The sequence below is a fragment of the Bufo gargarizans genome, chromosome 4 (genome assembly GCF_014858855.1).
Source record: "Bufo gargarizans isolate SCDJY-AF-19 chromosome 4, ASM1485885v1, whole genome shotgun sequence".
NCBI lineage: Eukaryota > Metazoa > Chordata > Amphibia > Anura > Bufonidae > Bufo > Bufo gargarizans.
In genome coordinates this window covers 408,454,850-408,478,675 of record NC_058083.1, presented here as the reverse complement: position 1 = coordinate 408,478,675, position 23,826 = coordinate 408,454,850, and the positions used below count along the sequence as shown (strand labels likewise).

The 23,826-nt window shown below is 42.6% G+C and overlaps 1 protein-coding gene across 2 annotated transcripts in view; it reads right to left on the bottom strand.

Moving 5' to 3' along the window:
• Positions 1-23,826, bottom strand: part of STXBP5 (syntaxin binding protein 5) — a 424,762-nt gene that overhangs the window by 62,746 nt on the left and 338,190 nt on the right. For both annotated transcript variants that reach the window (XM_044291763.1, XM_044291764.1), the window contains exon 18: positions 5,271-5,422. In XM_044291763.1, coding sequence (XP_044147698.1) covers positions 5,271-5,422 — 152 coding nt within the window. The remainder of the gene's footprint in view (positions 1-5,270; positions 5,423-23,826) is intronic.

Here is a 23,826-nt window from a genome sequence, read left to right as displayed (position 1 = left end):
ACATGAGAAAAAAAACTATGAGAAATAAAAATGAGTAATGGGAAGAACAATGGGAAAGCTGCTATTTTCTTGCGCTTTTTTGACACGGAAAAGGGCATTTCCATTGGTTCCAAAGATAAGAATAAGTAAAAATCTAGTTTGAAATGTTTGGAAATGAATATATACACATAGATATAGTACACAGTTCTGAATGGTAATGTTACCAGTGTTCAATCACAGCTTTTTAAGTCATCCCTAGGCTGCCTCTTCTGCCGCAGTCAGCACTGTCAGCAGTATAGGCATTATTGAGCTACACATATACATATATCCTGCCCCAGGGAGACACTGTCCACATTCCTGAGTACAGTAGGGATACATATAAATAAGTCACGTATGTCTGTATACATTGTTACTTGCACTTTAAGGGGTCCCAAGTTCTGTTGTTACTTGATCTTACAGGCTGATATCGAAGAAATGTTTCTAGGAGAATCCGTATGAATTGTGCTTTCATTCTCGCTAATGGTGGAGTTTGATGGTCATCTGCTTTCATTTACCTTTTTTTTACTTAGCTACTTAAAACACAGGATATTGCTCTGGCAAAATGGTCTGCACAACAGAAAAAGTGATGTTGGCCCTGTTATGACACTTAAAGGGGTTATGCAAAACCAAACTTTTGAGTGGCTGGACCTATGGTGGGATTCATACTTACCTGGTCCCCGCCACTGGCATCCAGCTATATTGCTCCACAGCCACCTCCGGAGGTCCCAGGTCTCTCTGAATCAACATCCTGTTGATGAGCTCCTTAGCAGTATGTCAATGGGTCACGTACCACATGGATAACAAGTCATCGTTGTGGACAGTGATTGGCTGCATCGGTCACGTGGTGCCCATCAATAGGATGCCGATTCCCAGAGACCTGGGACCAGCCCAAGCAGTCATGGAATGATGTAGCCAGAATCCAGCAGCAGGGAACAGGTAAGTATGAACCCCACTGTGGGTCCAGCCAATCAGAAGAGGACTGTTAAAAAAGTTTAGTCTTGGATAACCCTGAGGTATGTACAGATGTTCCCTTTGTTACTGATTTTGGAAGTCAGTGAAGTTCAATTGACAGCCTAGAAAACATATTTGTGGCCAAGGCTCCTGGGGAAAGGAAGGTATAACGTGCAGCTGCCTTTATTAGGATAATTATCCAGCAGGATGGTGTCACCCAACCGGCCTTTCATCCTGCTGGATTCAATCTGTTCCTGGCTGAATGTGCAAAGGGAATTAAGGGCTGCATTTTGGGATGTAAAACTGTCCAGACCAGCACTTTTGTAATTAGGTGGGGTCCAAATGTACGGGGCAGCATACTTGTCCATGTATGTACCTTCCAGCCCCATGACGTAACAGAATGGTCATCCCATGAACTGTCATAATATTACTTGATAGCGCCAGCACAGAAGCTAACAGTCCTGATCAAAAGTTTAAGACCACTTGAAAAATGGCAAAAAATCATATTTAGCATGGCTGGATCTTAACAAGGTTACAAGTAGAGCTTCGACATGCAAGAAGAAATGGGAGTGAGACAAAACATTTTTTGGAGCATTCAATTTAATGAAAACAACAAATAAACTGAAACAGGCTGTTTTTCAGCTGATCAAACGTTTAGGACCACACCTCCAAAAAAAAACTAAAACCCCCAAAACAGAAATCCAACTTCCAAACATGAAGTCAGTAATGAGAAGCTCCGCTGTTATTGTTTATCACTTCAAAAATTCGCTTCGGCATGCTTGATGCAAGCGTTTCCATGAGGTGAGTGGGAACATTTCTCCAAGTGGTGAAGACGGCCGCACGAAGGCCATCTACTGTCTGTAACTGTTGTCCATTTTTGGAAACTTCCCTTGCCAGCCATCCCCAAATGTTCTCAATTGGATTTAGATCAGGGGAACACGCAGGATGGGCCAAAAGAGTGATGTCATTCTCCTGGAAGAAGTCTCCTGGAATGCTGTCCTGCAGGCATTGTGTACTGTAGCGTTGTCCTGTTGAAAAACCCAGTCGTTACCACATAGACGAGGGCCCTCAGTCATGAGGAATGCTCTCTGCAACATCTGCGTTTGACGCCCATGCACTTCCTGAAGCTCCATTGTTCCACTGAAGGAAAAAGCACCCTAGACCATTATGGCGCTCCCTCCACTGTGGCATGAAGAAAACATCTCAGGTGGGATCTGCTTGTCATGCCAGTAACATTGGAAACCATCAAGATTACATTTTTTCTCATCAGAGAATAAAACTTTCTTCCACCTTTGAATGTCCGATGTTTGGTGCTCTCTTGCAAAGTCCAAACGAGCAGTTCTGTGGCGTTCAAGGAGACAAGGTCTTTGAAGACCTTCAGTCTCAGGTGCCGTCTGATGGTTATGGGGCTGCAGTCAGCACCAGTGAGGGCCTTAATTTGGGTCGAGGATCGTCCAGTGTCTTGACGGACAGCCAATTGGATCCTCCGGCTCAGTGCTGATATAATTTTTTGGGGTCTTCCACTTGACTTCTTTGTTCCATAACCCTCAGGATCACTTAAGAAATTCCAAATGACTGTCTTACTGCGTCCCACCTCAGCAGCGATGGCGTGCTGTGAGAGACCCTGCTTATGCAGTTCAACAACCCGACCACATTCAAAAAGGGAGAGTTTTTTTGCCTTTGCCATCACAACGTGTGACTACCTGACAGAAAATGACAATGAATCCACATCTTTGCACAGATTTGGCCTTTTAAAAGCATGTGGTCCTAAAACTTGGATCAGCTGAAAAACAGCCTGTTTCAGTTTAATCTTTATTTTCAATTAATTGAATGCTCAAAAAATGTTTTGTCTCACTAATTTCTTCTTGTTGCATGTTGAAGCTCTACTTGGAACCATGTTAAGATCCAACAATGTAAAATATGATTTTTTGCCATTTTTCAAGTGGTCTTAAACTTTTGATCAGGACTGTATGTCCTTGCCTTTACCAGGACATCGTGCTGTAATGGCTAGACTCCAACCATTTGACCACTTAGAAGATGTGGTCAAAAGCCACTGCAGCACATCAAGAGTTTAACAAAGGGCAATCCCTGTCTCTACATCGGTAATCCCATAGGACTCTTTTACACGGGCGTCATGTTTTTTGCCCGGATAAGATGCGGTTGCGTTGCGGGACAATGCGCGATTTTTCCGCCCAAGTGCAAAACATTGTAATGCGTTTTGCACGCGCATGAGAAAAATCGGCATGTTTGGTGCCCAAACCCGAACTTCTTCACAGAAGTTCGGGTTTGAGTTAGGTGTTCTGTAGATTGTATTATTTTCCCTTATAACACGGTTATAAGGGAAAATAATAGCATTCTTAATACAGAATGCATAGTACAATAGGGCTGGAGGGGTTAAAAAATAAAAAATAATAATTTAACTCACCTTAATCCACTTGATTGCGCAGTCCGGCTTCTCTTCTGTCTTCTTCTTTGCTGTGCATAGGAATAGGACCTTTAATGACTTCACTGTGCTCATCACATGGTTCATCACCATGGTGAGGGACCATGTGATTGGAACATGTGATGTGACGTCACCACAGGTCCTTAGCCGGCAGCTCAACATTACAGAAGACAGAGATCGGCAACTACGCGATCAAGTGGACTCGGTGAGTTAATTTTTTATTTATTTTTTAACCCCTCCATCACTATTTTACTTTGCATTCTGTATTCAGAATGCTAATATTTTCCCTTATAACCATGTTATAAGGAAAAATAATACAGATCAGGTCCCAGCCCGATCGTCACCTAGCAACCATGCGTGAAAATCACACCGCATCCGCACTTGCTTGCGGATGCTTGCGATTTTCACGCGGCCCCATTCACTTCTATGGGGCTTGTGTTGCGTGAAAAACGCAGAATATAGAGCATGCTGCGATTTTCACGCAACGCACAAGTGATGCGTGAAAATCACAGCTCGTGTGCACAGCCCCATAGAAATGAACGGGTCCGGATTCAGTGCGGTTGCAATGCGTTCAACCCACGCATTGCACCCGCGTGGAATACTCGCCCGTATGAAAGGGGCCTTAATGTGCCAATAGATTGGCAGATCTATTTTGTATCTGCCTATTAAGCTACCTGTGCCTAATGGGTTGCCGTTCAACTAAAAACGAATAAAACATTGTAATACAGAAGTACAGAACCGATCAAAGGATTACGAATTTAATAAAAAAAAAGAAAAAATATGATCTCCTAGCATTTTTTTTTATGTTCCAGGTATGAGGAACATTACCTATTAACCCCTTAGCGTTAAGTGAAATAATAGTACTGCACAGTGATGGCACGGGCTCATGGGCGACCACAGCAATAGAACAGCTGGACAGAGGGACATAGCTCCTTCTTTCCTCTGAAAATGCAATAGTGGGTTGGTGCCAAGTAGTTATTATTACAAGGTATCACAGTATGTAGTACAAGCCATCAAATGTTTTTTCCGATGCTTATTTGGTCACCTCACCTCCCCAAAAACTTGAATACTTATCAAAAGGTTAGAAGTATCGCAAAATGGTAAAAAAAAAAAAACCTATAGCTCTCCCTGCAAAAAATGAGCCCTCACACAGCTCTGTCGGCAGAAAAATAAAGAAAAGTTATGGGTGACACAGCAATAGTTATTTTATTTTTTTAACTACAAATTTGGTATCTCCATAATTGTACTGACTTGCAAAATAAAATAAAAACATTAACAGCTCACTTGGCTATTTTTGGGAGTGCCATAGCAGTGAATGGAGAGGATGCAGCACAGGCGTGTAGTGCTCTGTCTTCTCCTCACTTAAGTCTGTGAAGGTTCTCATTAATCCAGGTCATGGTATATCTGTAAAGAATAAATCAAGGCAACTGGACTGAATTGAAGTCCAGTTGCCTTGATTTACTCTTCAATAAAGATATAAGCTAAATACACTTAAGATGAAATCTACAGTAAACATGGGTAGTGACAGCCTCTGCACCCATACCTGTCAAAGTGGGGGTAATCCTATCATTTTTACATATGGGTCTCATTCAGATATTTTGAACTTAACGGTAATAACCTTTACTGTGACATAAATCAGTGCTTATGGAAACAGTAAACAAATGAAAAACATTAACGTACATGGAAATATCAAAATGCCTATATACACTGAACATCATAATATACATCAGAATACATATTAAAAAATATGTATAAAGGAAATACTGAATGTGTTATCTGCTGACCTTTAATATTACAAACTCAGATAATAGCCCCAAAGAAAAGCTTGCAAAATACGTTAACAATCAAGACTCTTTACCTCCAGACGGTTGTCTTGTTTTGCGCGGAGAACGTGGCTGCCTCTGGTATGGATCATTTGAGCCATATAGTTCAATTGTACCAAGGTTTAAAAGGACGGTTTTCTGGATGTAGTCCACCATTGCAATACCATTACAGTTTCCAAATACTACTCTGGAAAAAAGAAAACAAGCAAAAGTTTATTCCAGTATATTGTGAGATATTTTTTCAGTTTTTGCTACTATGTGCATAGTGTTATGCAAACTGTTTACATTGGGTCAAACATGACTACCTCCCCCCCAAAAAAATTTCACAGTCTAAAATAAACAATATTAAATAAATTCATATTATCTTTAAATGATAAAAAAGATCTTAGGTTAGGTTCACATTTCCTTTTGGCATTCTGCTAGTCTGTTCCGTCAGAGGAGCAGACTACCGGAATTACTGTATTGAGCATAGCTGGACATTACAGGGCTCCGCCAGATGCCAATTCACTATAATGGAATCCAGTGGGTTTCCGACATAAATGCTGCCATTCTGTTTGAAAAATATAGCTGCCTGGGTAGGCCAGATACAGTAATTCCAGTAGTCTTCTCCACCGCCAGAACAGACTACCAAAATACCAAACGGAGATGTGAACTTGCCTTAAGGCCACGTCTACACTTGTCGCACGACATTTTGTTGCACTACTGTCGCGTGATAATTTTTATAATGGCAGTCTATGGTGTCGCACTGCAACATGCTGCGACTGCGACGCAACAGTCGCAGAAAATCCATTTGAGATGGATTTTTCTGCGACTGTTGCGTCGCAGTTGCAGCATGTTGCAGTGCAACACCATAGACTGCCATTATAAAAATTGTTGCGCGACATTGGTGCAACAAAATGTTGCGTGACAAATCTTGCAGTGTAGTTGTGCCCTATTTGTCGCACGACTTAGTCGTTGTGTAGACCTAGCCTCAAGGTGTTTTATCACTTCAGCAAGTGGCATTCATTATGTAGAGAAAGTTAATACAAGGAACTTACTAATGTATTGCTATTATCCATATTGCTAGCTTGATAAATTTTTCCATCACATTATACACTGCTCTTTTCCATTGTTATCACCACCCTGCAATCCATAAGTGGTGCTCGTGCTTGCACACCACAGAAAAAAGTGCCAGCCTCTCTGGTGACAAGTAATCCAGGGAATAGCCGGCACCCGGACCAAGGGCGCACCCGCACGGGGAGAACACGAGACCACAGCATAAGTAAAGCAAATCCCAGCGAGTGCTTGTAACGAACTTCAAGGTTTTATTATTTCATATTATATCCAATTTATACATGGACGCGTTTCAGCATATCCAGCTTTCATCAGCTGATATGCTGATGAAAGCTGGATATGCTGAAACGCGTCCATGTATTAATTGGATATAATATAAAATAATAAAACCTTGAAGTTCGTTACAAGCACTCGCTGGGATTTGCTTTACTTACCCTCTGGTGACAAGGACTGTGGGAGCGCACGTAGGCTGGTGCTTTTATTTTATTTTTATAGTATGCAAGCACAGCCACAGTGATGGTAACCATGGAAACAAGCAGAGTATAATGTGATAGAAAAATTAATCCAGCCAGCAAAAGAAGGCAATATGGACAATCCCAGTACATTAGTAAGTGGCTTGTATTAACTTTCTATACATAAATGCTATTTGCTGAAGTGACAAAACCCCTTTAAAGAGAACCTGTCAGGTGATTTCCGCTGCCCTATCTGACGGCAGGATATGATAGAGGGAGAGAAGCTACGCTCTGTGATTTATACCTTTATATCATTTGGTGTGGGATTTATGAGTAAAAACCAGAGTAAATCCCTGACAGGACTCCCAGGAGGGACAGGTAGAGTCCTTATTAGTACGACCACACACACAGTGACCACCAATCTTCTGTGTACACACTCTGAAACAGGATGAGCCGTCAATCATCCAGTGTGGGGGGGGGGGGGGGGCAAGTATAACCCTCACTGTCTCCTGTAAGGATTTTCTCCTTTAGACTACATTCACACGACTGTATGTGTTTTGCGGTCCGCAAATTGCAGATCCGCAAAACACAGATACTGGCCGTGTGAATGTAGCCAGCCCTATGATAGAAATGCCTATTCTTGTCCGCGATTGCGGTCGAGGATAGGACATGCTCTATCTTTTTTGAACGGATGCGGAGCCAAAAATAAGGTTGTGTGAATGCACCATTACTCTTCATTAATCTTAGATTAAATAACAGTAAACACAAGAGAAAGACAGCATTTTTTATCATTCTCTACATATAGGATAGGGAAAATCTAAAGGTGCAAAAACAAACCAGGCAATGGAGGGTAACATCACCACATGCCAGTGAATAGCTGCAGTATTTGATGTTGATGCCACATCATTATGGCAGCAAGGTAATCAAAACCCGGTGGGAAGAATTGGAGCAGCAGGACTGGACCTAAGTGGTGAGTAATCATACTTTATTACTCTATGGTATTTTATTATTATTTTTTTTTAACAATACAACCTCTTAAACTGATCTCTATTACTAGGGGAAGAGTCAGTTTAGGAAGCATGATAAGCTTGCCTGAAAAGATGTGTTTTTAAGGCACGTTTGAAGGTAGGGAAGTTGACTTGATATTTCAGGGCAGAGCTTTCCAGAGAGTAGGTGCAGCTCGAGTCTTGAAGACAGAAGAGAAAGGAACGAATTATGTAGGAAGTTAATTTTAGATCACTGGCAGAATGGAGAGCACGAGTCGAGTGGAAGACGGAAATGAGGGAGGAGATGTATGGAGGTGCAGCACTATGGAGAGCCATTTGGGTGAGCGTGAGAAGTTTGAACTATATTCTATGGTGGATGGGCAACCAGTGAAGTGAATAGCACAGGCTAGAAGCATCAGTGTAGTGGGTGGACATATGTCCAGAATAAAAGTCCAGCTTACTATAAAAGAGTAGTTAACTTTTATTCTTCAAATGGATAAAATCCAAAATCTAGAAGTGACAATGCAAAAAAATTTCGCTGAAATCTACGTGTTTCAGATATCAAACAAATCTGTAATCCGTAGATAAGCCTAGCTGTGGCATTTAGGACAGACCGGGGGTGGAGATAGGGGTTAGTCAGAAAAAGACCAATAAGTAATGAATTAAAGTAGTCAAGATGAGAATGAATCAAAGCAGCAACAAGAGTTTGGGCCGTTTTCACCGTAAGAAAGGGGCGGATTCTGGAGATGTTCTTGAGGTGTAGATGACAAAAGTGTGCAAGTGAATGGATATGGGAAACAAAAGAAAGAGCCGAGTCAAAAATGAGGCCAAGAGCAGGCGTGCTGCCCAGGAGTTATGATAGTACCGCAGACCGAAGTTGAAATATCAAGTTTAGGTGGGTTAGTAGATGGGGAAAGACAAGAAGTTCCGTCTTTGAGAGGTTTCGTTTCAGATACAGAGAAGAAATGATATTAGAGACAGCTGTCAGACAATCACTGGTGTTTTGGAGTAAAGCAGGGGTGATGTCAGGGGATGAAGTGTACAGTTGGCTGTTATCAGCATAGAGATGGTACTGAAAAATAAATCTACAGATAGTCTGTCCGATCGGGGCTGTGTAGAGAGAGAAGAGTAGAGAACCTAGGACTAAACCCTGAGGAACCCCAACATCAAGAGGAAAAGGAGAAGAAGAGCCAGCGAATGATACGCTTCAGAGAAATCCAGAAGAATCAGTAGAGAATAGTTGCCATTCCTTTAGTAAGGGTAGTTTCTGTAGAATGAAGAGAGTGAAAGCCAGACTGTAAGGAGTCAAGAAGAGAGTTTGCAGAAAGACAACTTATTAAGCGAGAGTAGACGAGATGTTCCAGGAGTTTACAGATGAAGATGTTAGAAACTGGTCGTCAGTTAGCAGCAAAAGTCGGGTAAATATATATATATATATATTTTTTTTAATAGTGGAGTTATAACAGAATGTTTGAGAGGACGGAAAGATGCCAAAAGAGAGACAGAGAGGTTAAATATTGTAGTAAGGGGAGTAATGACAGATGAAGAGAGGGACTGGAGAAGGTGTAAAGGTATAGGATGATTGTAATGATTGGCAGCCAGGTTTGGATCGGAGAGGGAAAAGATTGGGTGTAAGATTCAGAGCTAACTGTAAGGTGTCAATGAGTTGTAGGAGTTAATGGTGTGTAGGATTCTATAACTGTGAAAAGTAGAAATGTCATGAGAAATCTTTATACTAAAGGAAAGAAGATCAGAAAGCGGTAAGGTAGAGTTAAAGGGGTTGTCCGAGTTATTTTTTTAGTTCTTTGTATGTTTCTAATTAATCATATGTAACAGCTTTACCATGCACTTACTGCATCTGTAGTTCCTCCTTTGTGAGATTTCACAGAGGGTCATAAAACCTGTGATGTCAGCTTCTCTCCCTGCTCTTATAATATTTTGTGCACAAGCCTGAGAGAGCAGATATGTGCCTGTACACGAGACGTCACAGTGCTGGCTACGTCCACCTGCACTGGCTGAGCTGCTGTTGTCTGCCCTGTGTCTCTCTCCCACTGGATACTTCAGGAAAGATTAACCCCTTTAGGAGCACAGACTCAGGGCTGAAGGCTTTACAGAGTAGCTGCAGACAGTGAAGAGACAAATACTGTGCACAGAAGCTGACAAAGGAGTTCTCCAGAGAATTGAACAAGAACAGGTAGGGGGAAGATCCTGTGTGTATCAGCAGTGTCATTGTACAGCTGGGACTTGCAGTCCTACACATACAACATGCTGCTGAGTCTCCCAGCAGTCAGACATGTGACTTAGGGCAGACTTATTCACTCGCTTTGCAGAGCAGGGGGAGGGGCAGAGATTGTTGTTATTGCATATAAACAAAGGGCCAGAAGAGAACCAGGGAGATGAGGAAATATCATTTTAACCTAAAATTTGCTTAGCTCAGTTTTATATTGCTGCCCATCAGATTTACAGTGCTATATATATATATTTTTTTTTTTTTTATAACTCGGACAACCCCTTTAATAAAGTCTGAGAATGAGCAGTAACAGACGAAGACTAGATCAAGTGAATTGACCTCTTCTTGTGTGGTGGAGGAATTAAGTTTTGAGAGGCCAAGAGAGGATGTTATAGAAAGAAACTGAGAGCCTGATGGAGAGATAGGATCATCAATGGGGATATTAAAATCACCCATTATAAAAGTTACTGATTTCAAAGATAGGAATTGAGGAAGCCAGGCAACAAAGTGATCCAGCAATTGGTGGGCGAAGCCTGGGGGACGATAGACAGAAGTAGTGAATAACTGGATATCAATTAAAGTGCTGCTTGGGATAACAATATAGTTACGTTTAGGTAACAATATGATGGTGCAATATTGCCGAAAATGAAAAATACATGCAAAAGATATTTTAGTACTTCCCCTGCCAATGATGTATCTTATACGTTCTGGTAAGGAAGCACATCAGTAGCTAAGGACATATGAGATACTGTACAACCTTGCTACTTTAATGTTTTTATGGCAGGCTGTATAACTAAGAAAGTTTTAAAACAAAAACTGAATTCTGGTCTATTTTAAAGCTTAAATTCTACAGCCTTAGGTAGAGCAGGGTGAATTAGCGCACACAAACCCTTCGGCCATCAACAAATCTTAGCCAGTGTAGAAGATAGGATGGTGCCAGTAGTGAAACGTACTGACAGGGGGAGGAAAGGTATAGATCCTCCTGTCTCTGGGACCCTAGGAGGAGGGGTAACATGAACTTGGGGTGTGGGATTTATGACATTCATCAGGGAGCATACTTGTTCTATGAATGTCACATACTGTATGCTTTGTTTTTTTTGAGAAAAGGAGTGAGAATATGAGAGCCTAATTAGGTTGCCTACTTACAGAACAACACAGATGTCCGAATCACAGTGCCAAATATGTTGCACCAAAAGCACATAAAAACAGTTACACAGTTTGAAAAAAAAGAAAAGACACAGGTCTATCAAGTTCAACCGGTATAGTTTTTACACTGTCCATACCATAAAGTATGCTGACCGTTTCTCCACTAATACCAGTGACATACTACTGTAATAGTGATAACGATTATTACTTGACAGGAATATCTAATATGTTTCTAACAGATGGAAAACATTTCAGTCAGTCAGAAAATACAATACGCCAGGGCTAAATCCACATGTGACTGGAAATACAGAGGGTAAAATATGCTGCAGTTTTTGCTGCTTTTCCATAGCAAAAACAGCAACAAAAACCACATGTATTACATGTGTTTTTTCTGCAGAATAGTCAGTGGACTTCATCCTCTCCACTACAAAGGTTGAAATCTCCTGGGCAGATTTAAAGAATAAATTGACATGCTGCAAATTTCAATTCTGCATGGTAGCTGAATTTACACTGCTTTTGGTACGCAGCATATGTATGAGATTTGTTAAAATCTCATCCACTTTGTTGTTACTGTAGAATGCTGTGGATTTTCTACATGAAAATCTACAACGGCAAATCAACGACTATTCTGTCGAGATAGCGGACAGCGAACTGTGTGCTGTCAGGTGTTGTGCCCATAATGCAGGAGCAATAAAGTGCCGGTATTACACCGCTCTGAAAGTTTACTTAGTTAACTCATATATTTTAAGTAAATATTTTATAATTTTTAATTAGGATTGCAGTTTATATAAGGGTATGGAATATTATATACATACACTGAACAAAAATATAAACGCAACACTTTTGGTTTTGCTCCCATTTGGCATGAGCTGAACTCAAAGATCTGAAACATTTTCTACATACACAAAAGACCCATTACTCAAATACTGTTCACAAATCTGTGTTAGTGAGCTCCTTTGCTGAGATAATCCATCCCACCTCACAGGTGCTCACAGGTGTGACATATCAAGGTGCTGATTAGACAGCATGAATCTTACACAAGTGTGCGTTAGACTGCCCACAATAAAAGACCACTCTGAAATGTGCACAGTTTTGCCTTACTGGGGAGGGGGGGCAGTATCTGGTGTGGCCACCATTTGCCTCACACAGTGCAACACATCTCCATCGCATAGAGTTGATCAGGTTGTTAATTGTGGCCTGTGGAATGTTGGTCCGCTTCTCTTCAATAGCTGTGCGAAGTTGCAGAATATTGGCAGGCACTGGATCCAGAGCATCCCAAACATGCTCAATGGGTGACATGTCCGGTGAGTATGCTGGCCATGCAAGAACTGAGATGTTTTGAGCTTCCAGGAACTGTGTACAGATCGTTGCAATATGGGGCCGTCCATTATCATGCTGCAACATGAGGTGATGGTCGTGGATGAATGGCACAACAATGGGCCTCAAGATCACGTCCCGGTATCTCTGTACATTCAAAATGCCATTTAAAAAAATGCACCTGTGTTCGTTGTCCATAACATATGCCTGCCCATACCATAACCCCACCACCACCATGGGCCACTCGATCGACAATGTTGACATCAGCAAACCGCTCACCCACACGACGCCACACACGCTGTCTGCCTTTCGCCCTGAATAGTGAAAACCGGGACTCATCCATGAACAGAACGCCTCTCCAATGTGCCAGGCGCCATCGAATGTGAGCATTTGCCCACTCAAGTCGGTTACGACAACGAACTGCAGTAAGGTCCAGACACCGATCAGGACGACGAGCATGCAGATGAGCTTTCCTGAGGCAGTTTCTGCAGAAATTCTTTGGTTATTCAAACAGATTGTTGCTGCAGCTGTCCGGGTGACTGGTCTCAGATGATCATGGAGGTGAACATGCTGGATGTGGAGGTCCTGGGCTGGTGTACTGCCAAATTCTCTGAAACGCATTTGGAGACGGCTTATGGTAGAGAAATGAACATTCATTGCAAGGGCAACAGCTCTGGTAGACATTCCTGCAGTCAGCATGCCAATTGCACGCTGCTTCAAAGGTTGCAACATCTGTGGCATTGTGCTGTGTGATCAAACTGCACATTTCAGAGTGGCCTTTTATTGTGGGAAGTCTAAGGCATACCTGTGCAAGATTCATGCTGTCTAATCAGCATCTTGATATGCCACACCTGTGAGGTTGGATGGATTATCTCGGCAAAGGAAAAGTGCTCACTAACACAGATTTAGACAAATTTGTGAACAATATTTAAGTGTATGTAGAAAATGTTTCAGATCTTTGCGTTCAGCTCATGTGAAATGGGAGCAAAACCGAAAGTGTTGTGTTTATATTTTTGTTCAGTGTATATAATTCTCACTATTTAGGTGAAAACTGTTGGAGCAGTCCTGCAGTGTCTGCTATTTGTTAACCGAATCAGAATCAGAATCAGCTTTATTCGCCAAACACGATACAGTCGATTGTGCTCGGAACTGGGTTAGGCACAGGTACAGGCATAGATTGTCGTGCCTAGGAGGCGGGCACTGGGTACCCTAGCGACTTCATATCCATCTATATGGGTCGGGGGAGGGACTACCCTTCCCTTCCTGAAGTCGACGACCAGCTCGACCGTCTTTGTGGCGTTTAGGACCAGGTTGAGCGCGCCGCACCAGTTGCTGATCCTGTCAATTTCCTTACGGTAGGCCTGCTCATCGCTATCGCTAATCAGGCCCACAAGTGTGGTGTCATCAGCGAACTTGATGACTTTAACTGAGGCTTCCTCCGATCTGCACTCGTTCGTGTACAGAGAGAACAGGAACGGCGATAGTACACATCCCTGAGGGGCGCCAGTGTTAGTGACCCTCGGTTTAGAGGTCAGATTGCCTAATCTTACGACCTGGGACCTGTTAGTGAGAAAGTCCATGATCCAATGTCGTAGTGTTGGATGGACATCAAGTGCCATAAGGTTCCTCTGCAGGATGCTGGGGGAGATGGTATTAAAAGCTGAGCAGAAGTCTAGAAGGAGGATTCTCGCGTATGTGTTGGGTTTGTCGAGGTGTTCAGTGACGTATTCTAGGCACATGTTAATCGCATCGTCAGTGGATCTGTTCGCCCTGTAGGCGAATTGCAGAGGCTCCAGCCGGTCCAGAGTGGCGGTCTTCAGGATGGAGAGGACCACCTTCTCTAGGGTCTTCATGACCACCGAAGTCAGAGCCACGGGCCGGAAGTTGTTTAGATCAGAAACGCCCTGTTTCTTCGGCACAGGGATGATAGTTGAGATCTATGTCTCTCCTTAAGGGATCTGTCAAAGATTTGGGTGAGGGCCGGGGCCAGTTGGACTGAGCAATATTTCAGGCATGCAGGAGTGACACCATCGGGACCAGGGGCTTTACTCGCATTTAGCTTGGACAGCAGGGTGCGAACCAAAGTCACATTCACTGTAGGTGGATCAGCGAAGTCAGCGAGCGGGCCAGATAATGTGGTAGCCAGGACTGGGGTGCCCACTCTAACACATGCTGTATTAAATGTAGACGTGTGGTATGTAGGAACTCATATCTTACAGTATATTTTATATGCATTTAGTCATAAAGTTGTATTTTTGTGCAATCTTTGCTGTTTACTGCATGAAGGTTGAATTTGCATGAAGGCGGTTGTGTGTATTAATTATTAAAAGGGGTTGTCCGAGTTATGTAAATACTTGAGCGACCTCTGTAAATGGCGAAAAATAACAACTGAGTGCTTAATCACCTGTTTTCTCCTATACGTCTTCCTGTGCCGAGCTGTGTTCTGTGCACACAGGTTACTGCTGCAGCCAATTTCTGGCCTCAGCAGAGACATCCAGTGCACGGCTGAGGCCAGTAATTGCACTCCTCTAAGTGCAGAAACGACCTATGGTATCTGCTAGGGAAGCCCCGCACGCGTTGTAGGCTATTATACACAATGCACATGAGGCTCCTATGCAAGGTGATGGGTGTCTGCTCAAAAAAAGCCTAGGAACAATCCACTAGGTAGGCTGCTGGTTGATAGCCCATTCGCAATAGGAACAGTCCCTAGACGCAGCAGACCAACAAAGTACAGACAGTGTTAGCCCCATGCTAAACGCACTATTTTCTGGAAAAGAGACACACGTGTGGAGTCTGGCTGTGCAATAGTGGGACTTCTTTGTACATGTTGGAACCACTGGCAGTGTGCAATAAATAAAAAACTAGTGCTCAAACACAATGTAGCTGCACAGGTTAGCCAGCACATAAAACAAACTCCACAGGATCCTCTCCAGTAACTTGTGGGCACTGCACTGACTACACTTAATCTATTCCCGAGGCCAGTGATTGGCTACAGCAGTGAATTGTGCACAGAACGTCGCTGTTGCAAGATGACTGGAGTACTGGAGCTCAGCACTTGAAGAGACAGGGGGAAAACTGGTGAGTATCCATTAATTTGTTGTTTCAGGCCATTTACAGAGGTTGCCAGAGTTCTTATATAACTTAGCATTAAGTTGAATTTTTATGCAGAATATGAGCTCTCAGAAAATATAGTTTTTGGTAACGCAGCTGTCATTTTGCAGTATACAATATATATTTTTAACACTCACAAAAGGCTGTACAATATTTGACCATGTTTCAGTGTTTTTGAGAGCAAAAGCTTTTGTTGATGCATACCCTTGTGGTCTATATGTGCTTAGCGTTTACATTTTTTGCTTGTAAAGCTCTGTTTGGATCAGTGGCGTAACTACCAGGGAAGCAGGGGAAGCGGCTGCTTCGGGGCCCGGGAGCAGTGTCTCACACACACTTACTGTGTGTAAATAACTTTACATTTTCAGGCCGGCTCCACCCCCGAAAACAACCCCTCCAAATCCCCTCCCCTTTACATTTGGTGTGGTCACATAGGGGTCGGGCCCGGGGCCAGGCCCGCCCACCCCTCCCATCCATCCTACACCCCCATTCATTAAAACAGGGCCCGCTTCGGTGGGCGACTCCATCCATGATTATCTGCTGTGCTGCCTCTTCTGCCTGCATAGCGTGACACCTGCCAGAGAACAGGTCGGCAGCACGCTATGCATAGTAATCTCTTCAGGCAGCACAGTGGCAGCCCGCCCCCAAATGAAGTCCTCCTCAAGGGGCGGGGAGGCTGGGAGAAGCAACGCATCATGGCAGAGAGGCGAGCGAAGGGAGGCACAACAAGCATGCTGCACAGCACTTTTCAGGTATATGCCTGGGCCCCTCTCCCCCCTTGCCTGCTGCTGCGCACGAGTGCACAGTGGTTCTGGGGCCTCTCTGGGCATGAGGAAAGAGGAGGGCAGGACAGAGTCAAAGTAGTTAACCCTTTCCTCCTCTCCCAGTCTGTCAAGTTCACAGACTTGGAGAGGAGAAGAGGTAAGGCCAGGTACAGCAGCAGGCAAAGTTCTGAGTGTGCAGCCATGGCAGGCTGCAGAATGTAGCTGCCACAGGCTGCCATCCCAGTCCCACCAGCCTCCTATATAATAAAATGCCTTCACCTGCTTCTGTTATAATACAGGAGGCTGGCAGATGCTGGGATCACCACCTGGCAGCTGCATGCTGAAGCCTTCAGCATGTAGCTGCCAGGTAGCCAGATCACAACCTCTGCCCACACTTCCTCTGCCAGCCAACTGTACTATAGCATGCGGTACGTGGCAGCCTCCCCTCTCTGCTTGCTGTTGCGCCATCTACTAGTGCTTATAATGGCACTCTTTTAAGTTACATATACACAAATGTGATGCCAGGATGGTTCTGGGCTGGCATCAGGTGCATGCATATGTGTGTCATAATAAGCACTAGTATATGGCAGAGAGGGGAGGCTGCCACGTACCGCATACTATAGTACAGGAGGCTGGCAGAAGAAGGAGTGGGCAGAGGTTGGGATGAAAGTTCCAATCACCCCCTTTCACAGTGTTTTAAATATAGGTAAATAAACATTAAAAAAAGCATTGCCATGTCCAAAAATGTCTTCACTATTAAAAAATATAAATAATTTTAATTCAAAAAGGGAACCAATAAAAACTACAATTCACCCATTTGAAAAAAAGCTTCAGCTCTTTAGGCAGAAATAAAAAAATAAAAAAGTTTTAGCTGTCAAAAAATGGTGATACAAAGACAAATAGGTTTTTTCAAAGGTTTTATTTTAAGTAAGGGTCCATTCACACGTCCTATGTTCTGGGTCCGCATCCGTTCCACAATTTTGCGGGACACAGGTGCAAACCCATTAATTTCAAATAAGATGGAACATGTCCTATTCTTGTCTGCAATTGCGGACAAGAATAGGCATTTCTATCATAGGGAACTATCAAAATGCGAAACGCACACGGCTGGTATCCGTGTTTTCTGGATCCGCATTTTGTGGACCGCAAAACACTTGCGGACGTCTGAATGGACCCTAAGGGAGGGGGGCCCTGTAAAAAATTTGCTGTGGGGCCCAGTCAGTTCTAGTTACGCCCCTGGTTTGGATATTAGTTTTAGGCACATTGTGACAAAGAAGAACAATTAAAAATAAAAAATAATCAAAAATCAAAACAATTGCCTGCCAAGGCAACTGCAATTACAGGTTATCAGTATATATATATATATATATATATATATATACATATACACACACACACACACACACACACACACACACAGTACAGACCAAAAGTTTGGACACACCTTCTCATTCAAAGAGTTTTCTTTATTTTCATGACTATGAAAATTGTAGATTCACACTGAAGGCATCAAAACTATGAATTAACACATGTGGAATTATATACATAACAAAAAAGTGTGAAACAACTGAAAATATGTCATATTCTAGGTTCTTCAAATTACTGCTTTGATTACTGCTTTGCACACTCTTGGCATTCTCTTGATGAGCTTCAAGAGGTAGTCACCTGAAATGGTTTTCACTTCACAGGTGTGCCCTGTCAGGTTTAATAAGTGGGATTTCTTGCCTTATAAATGGGGTTGGGACCATCAGTTGCGTTGTGGAGAAGTCAGGTGGATACACAGCGGATAGTCATACTGAATAGACTGTTAGAATTTGTATTATGGCAAGAAAAAAGCAGCTAAGTAAAGAAAAACGAGTGGCCATCATTACTTTAGGAAATGAAGGTCAGTCAGTCCGAAAAATTGGGAAAACTTTGAAAGTGTCCCCCAAGTATAGTCACAAAAACCATCAAGCGCTACAAAGAAACTGGCTCACATGCGGACCGCCCCAGGAAAAGAAAGACCAAGAGTCACCTCTGCTGCGGAGGTTAAGTTCATCCGAGTCACCAGCCTCAGAAATCGCAGGTTAACAGCAGCTCAGATTAGAGACCAGGTCAATGCCACACAGAGTTCTAGCAGCAGACACATCTCTAGAACAACTGTTAAGAGGAGACTGTGTGAATCAGGCCTTCATGGTAGAATATCTGTTAGGAAACCACTGCTAAGGACAGACAAAAAGCAGTAGAGACTTGTTTGGGCTAAAGAACACAAGGAATGGACATTAGACCAGTGGAAATCTGTGCTTTGGTCTGATGAGTCCAAATTTGAGATCTTTGGTTCCAACCACCGTGTCTTTGTGCAACGCAGAAAAGGTGAACGGATGGACTCTACATGCCTGGTTCCCACCGTGGAGCATGGAGGAGGAGGTGTGATGGTGCTTTGCTGGTGACACTGTTGGGGATTTATTCAAAATTGAAGGCATACTGAACCAGCATGGCTACCACAGCATCTTGCAGCGGCATGCTATTCCATCCGGTTTGCGTTTAGTTGGACCATCATTTATTTTTCAACAGGACAATGACCCCAAACACACCTCCAGGCTGTGTAAGGGCTATTTGACCATGAAGGAGAGTGATGGGGTGCTGCGCCAGATGACCTGGCCTCCACAGTCACTGGACCTGAACCCAATCGAGATGGTTTGGGGTGAGCTGGACCACAGAGTGAAGGCAAAAGGGCCAACAAGTGCTAAGCATCTCTGGGAACTCCTTCAAGACTGTTGGAAGACCATTTCAGGTGACTACCTCTTGAAACTTATCAAGAGAATGCCAAGAGTGTGCAAAGCAGTAATCAAAGCAAAAGGTAGCTACTTTGAAGAACCTAGAATATGACATATTTTCAGTTGTTTTCACACGAGTATACGAGTAAAAAAAGAATCCTGGCATTTAGACTTTAAATGCCATGCTGCATTACTAAATCAAGGCTTTATTAAATGGTCTGCAAATCAAATAGGACTGAATTGTTAGCTTCCTTTAATGGTAAATAAAAAATCCTGAGAAATATGACTAGACAGCAAGATTGTAGATGCCCCTTTGGAATACAACAGTTAGCTGACCGCTCTTCTCTAATCATAGGCACAATATTTGCTTTTACAGTCTTCATAAAAATATAAAAACTAAGATGATTGTGGATGACATTTGTGTTGAGACAATTCAATGACAATGAGATGACAGCTCAGTCACACACTCTAGTTGGCAAGGTTTAAAAAAATAAAAAACTCCACAAGGCAATGATCCACATTAGCCAGTATTTGGCTGAGTGGCAATTCCAGTAATGTCTAGACAGGAGCAGGACGTGCAGCACAGTGGGGACCCTGCCACTACTGGAACAGCAGTGGTGGGAGATGTACATGGTGTGCAGCCCATTGGAAGAGGCTTTTTTCTTCTTCTTACCCTTTAATGGGATATTTAGCATCACCACTGAAGTAAATATAACAGTGCGCATTGTGTAAGCCAATTGCCTTTTTTTATTATTATTACAGTGCTTATTACAATAGCATCCGTACAGCTGCATATCACTACAGAAGTATGCAGAAAAAAAGAAAACGGTAAAGTCTTTAGCTAAGATGATAAACTAAACCGAGCAGCGGTTAGATTCTGTTTCAATACAATATACAAATCGGGCAATTAGAAAGCGACAAGGCAGATGGGATGATGTAAATCTGAGCTTAAAAGGCTACTCTGCTTCCTGACACAGTCCACTGTTCTGCACATCACTCATTAAGACGAATGACAAGAAAGCTTCGCTCTGACCAACACCGGCTCACTGATAACCTGAAGTCATTACTGTGTACTTATGCGTCACCTTGATGGAGCCACCGATTATACAGTCAAGTTTATCTGAGAGTGGAAAGCTGCTTAGGACTATTTCAAAAAAATAATTAAAGGAGTGTTCTGATTTGTTAAAATAAATAAAGTGTCCCAAGGATGGAGGGGAGATATTAAAAGATCCTATAGTCACTAGATACAGCCCTCATCTCCAATCTGCGTTCACTTGGCTGAAGTATACCACACTAAACCACTGTAGATAATCACTGGTCTCAGCAGTATACTGCTGTGTGTACAGTTTTTTTTTTTTTAATTATTTTAGAACATATTACCTCCTTTGGGCCACTTTCTTTAAATTTCTGAAAACACCTTTAAACTGAGGGAGAGACTGGCACATCTATCAACCTTATTACAATGATTAGTAATGACAAGAAAGTAACGAAAGGATAAGTCTGGGACTCCTCTCCAGTGGCTCGGGGTGTATGCACATGGCGGTGAAGAGGCAAAGGACAGTAAACCTTGCTTCTCTGCGCTTACACTGAACGCTGGGCGCATGTGCAGTGAAATGAGAAGTGCTGTTCTCAGCTTCACTGGTGCAATGCGCAAGCACTGGGAAGAGAGGTTTCACAAAACTAGATCTATTCTGGATGCCTTACAGCACTAGGATTATAGGGTTTAATTTCACTGCGGCAACATGTGCATAGAATTTTCAAGTTGTCCCTGGATTTTCTAAATGAAAAAAAAAATATATAAGTTAAATAGCTGGATGTGCGTATTTGTGTGAGATGGAGAAAAAACATTTTATTGTGCACTCCATCGACAACTGGAACTAGTGCACTGTACTGAGTAAAATGTTAATGCTTATATGAAATATAGATTGAAACAAAAAGAGATAAATACTAAGGGCATCACATCTTACGTCTGCATGCAGGATGTGGATATCACATTGCTATGTACTAATATTTTATTATGTACGGTAATAAGAATATATAATGGCACTGTGTAAATAAGACTTGCTCAGAGATCACAAATAGACCTAAAGGGGTTGTCTGGTTTCCCTTATCCCAATATCATATCAGTGGGGGTCTGACTCCCAGCACACCCACTGATCAGCTGTTTGAAGAGACGCACAGCTTGTAACTCTTTACCGGCACTGAGTCAACATTACAGAGATCAGTGTAATTACAGTGAATGAGCTGGGAGCTGTAATCACACTGAACAGCCACTGCTATCTCAAAAGGCATCCAGGTCAGGGGTCTCTTCAAACAGCTGATCGGCAGGGGTACCTGGAGGCAGACTTCTGCCAATCTGATACTGATCACCTATCCTGAGGATAAATCATCAATATTGGAAACCAGACAACCCCCTTAACCCGTTATACCCCGGGCCAGTTTTTTACCTTCCTGCCCAGGCCATTTTTTGCAAATCCGTCATGTGTCACTTTAGGTGGTAATAACTTTGGAACGCTTTTATTTATCCAAGCCATTCTGAGATTGTTTTCTTGTGACACATTGTACTTCGTGACAGTCATAAATTTGAGTCAATATATTTCACCTTTATTAATGAAAAAATCCCAAATTTACCCAAAATTTTGAAAAAGTTGCAATTTTCTAAATTTCTATTTCTCTGCTTCTAAAACAGAAAGTGATACCTCATCAAATATTTATTACTTAACATACCCCATATGTCTACTTTATGTTTGCATCATTTTGTAAATGTCATTTTATTTTTTGGGGACGTTAGAAGGCTTAGAATTTTAGAAGCAATTCTAAACACTTAAGAAAATTTCCAAGACCCACTTTTTAAGGACCAGTTCAGTTCTGAAGTCACTTTGTGGGGCTTACATAATAGAAACCCCCCATAAATGACCCAGTTGTAGAAACTACACCCCTCAAGTTACTCAAAACTGATTTTACAAAATGTGTTAACCCTTTAGGTGTTCCACAAGAATTAAAGGAAAATGGAGATGAAATTAAAAAATTTCACTTTTTTGGCAGATTTTCCATTTTAATCCATTTTTTCCTTTAACACATCGAGGGTTAACAGCCAAACAAAACTCAAAATTTATTACCCTGATTCTGAGATTTACAGAAACACCCCACATGTGGTCGTAAACTGATGTAAGGGCGTACGGCAGGGCGCAGTAGGAAAGGACTGCCGCATGGTTTTTGGAAGGCAGATTTTGCTGGACTGTTTTTTTAGACACCTTGTCCCATTTGAAGTGTGGGAGGAAACCCATGCAAACACAGGGAGAACATACAGACTCTATGCAGATGTTGCCCTTGGTCGGATTCAAACCTAGGAACACAATAATTGAATTTTTGAAACCAAAAAGATGATGTTTTAGTGTCTCCATGTTCTGAAAGCTATAGTTTTTTAAATTTTTTTGGCCGATTGTCTTATGTAGGGGCTCTTTTTTTACGGGATGAGGTGACGGTTTTATTGGTACCATTTTGGGAGGCACACGTCTTCTTGATCGCTTGGTGTTGCACTTTTTGTGATGTTAGGAGACAAAAATGCCTTTTTTTTTTTACAGTTTTTATTTTTTTATTTTTACGGTGTCTATCGAACGGGGTGGATCATGTAATATATTTATAGAGCCGGTTGTTACGGAGGCGGCGATACATAATGTGTTTGTTTTCTTTTTTTATAAAATCAGGGGATAGGGGCGTTTTTTTTTCTTTTTTTTACTTGAAACGTTATACAGTCAGGTCCATAAATATTGGGACATCGATTTGAAATTAAACGAACAAGCTGTGCTTTGACTGCAGACTGTCAGCTTTAATTTGAGGGTATTTACATCCAAATCAGGTGAACGGTGTAGGAATTACAACAGTTTGCATATGTGCCTCCCACTTGTTAAGGGACCAAAAGCAAATCGGACAATTGGTTTCTCAGCTGTTCCATGGCCAGGCGTGTGTTATTTCCTCATTATCCCAATTAGAATGAGCAGATAAAAGGTCCAGAGTTCATTTCAAGTGTGCTATTTGCATTTGGAATCTGTTGCGTTCAACTCTCAAGATGAGATCCAAAGAGCTGTCACTATCAGTGAAGCGAGCCATCATTAGGCTGTAAAAACAAAACAATCCCTTCAGAGAGATAGCAAAAACATTAGGCGTAGACTTCCGGTTCCGGCGCGCGCATGTGAGGGTGAGGAAGACCGGAGCTCCGATACCCAAAGCCCACAAATCCTAAGATAAGACCCTTGGGGGGGTGAATTTGTCATCCTCTACCCCCTGCATGAGCCGTAGGACAAGTGGATGGAGAAGTTTTTGAGAAAAGACGGCATGTCGAGCACTCCAGCGCGTCTCTCACAAGGTGAGGAGCGTCAGCCAAGGGGTAAGATGGCGGCGGCAGAAAAGACACAAAGACACAGAGGCTCACTTGATCGGCAGCGCAGCCACCTGTCAGAAACCCAGACATGGAACCGGAGGGCTCCGAGGTTAGTCTGACCCCAGACCAGGACATTACTATATCTTGCCAGACCATGGCGCTTGAAGTGGCAAAGTTGTTAGCACCAGATATTAAATCCACATTGGAAGCCACGGTCTCGGCTGCCCTCCTCCAGATACAAACAGAGGTATCCCAGCACTCCACACAGATCATGGAGTTGGAGCAAAGAGTAGCTCTGGTGGAGGAAGAGCTGGAGCAGGCACAAATAAAAGTGAGCTCTCAGACCAAATGAAATATGGTGCTTAGACACCTTAGGCTACTTTTACACGAGCGTTCTG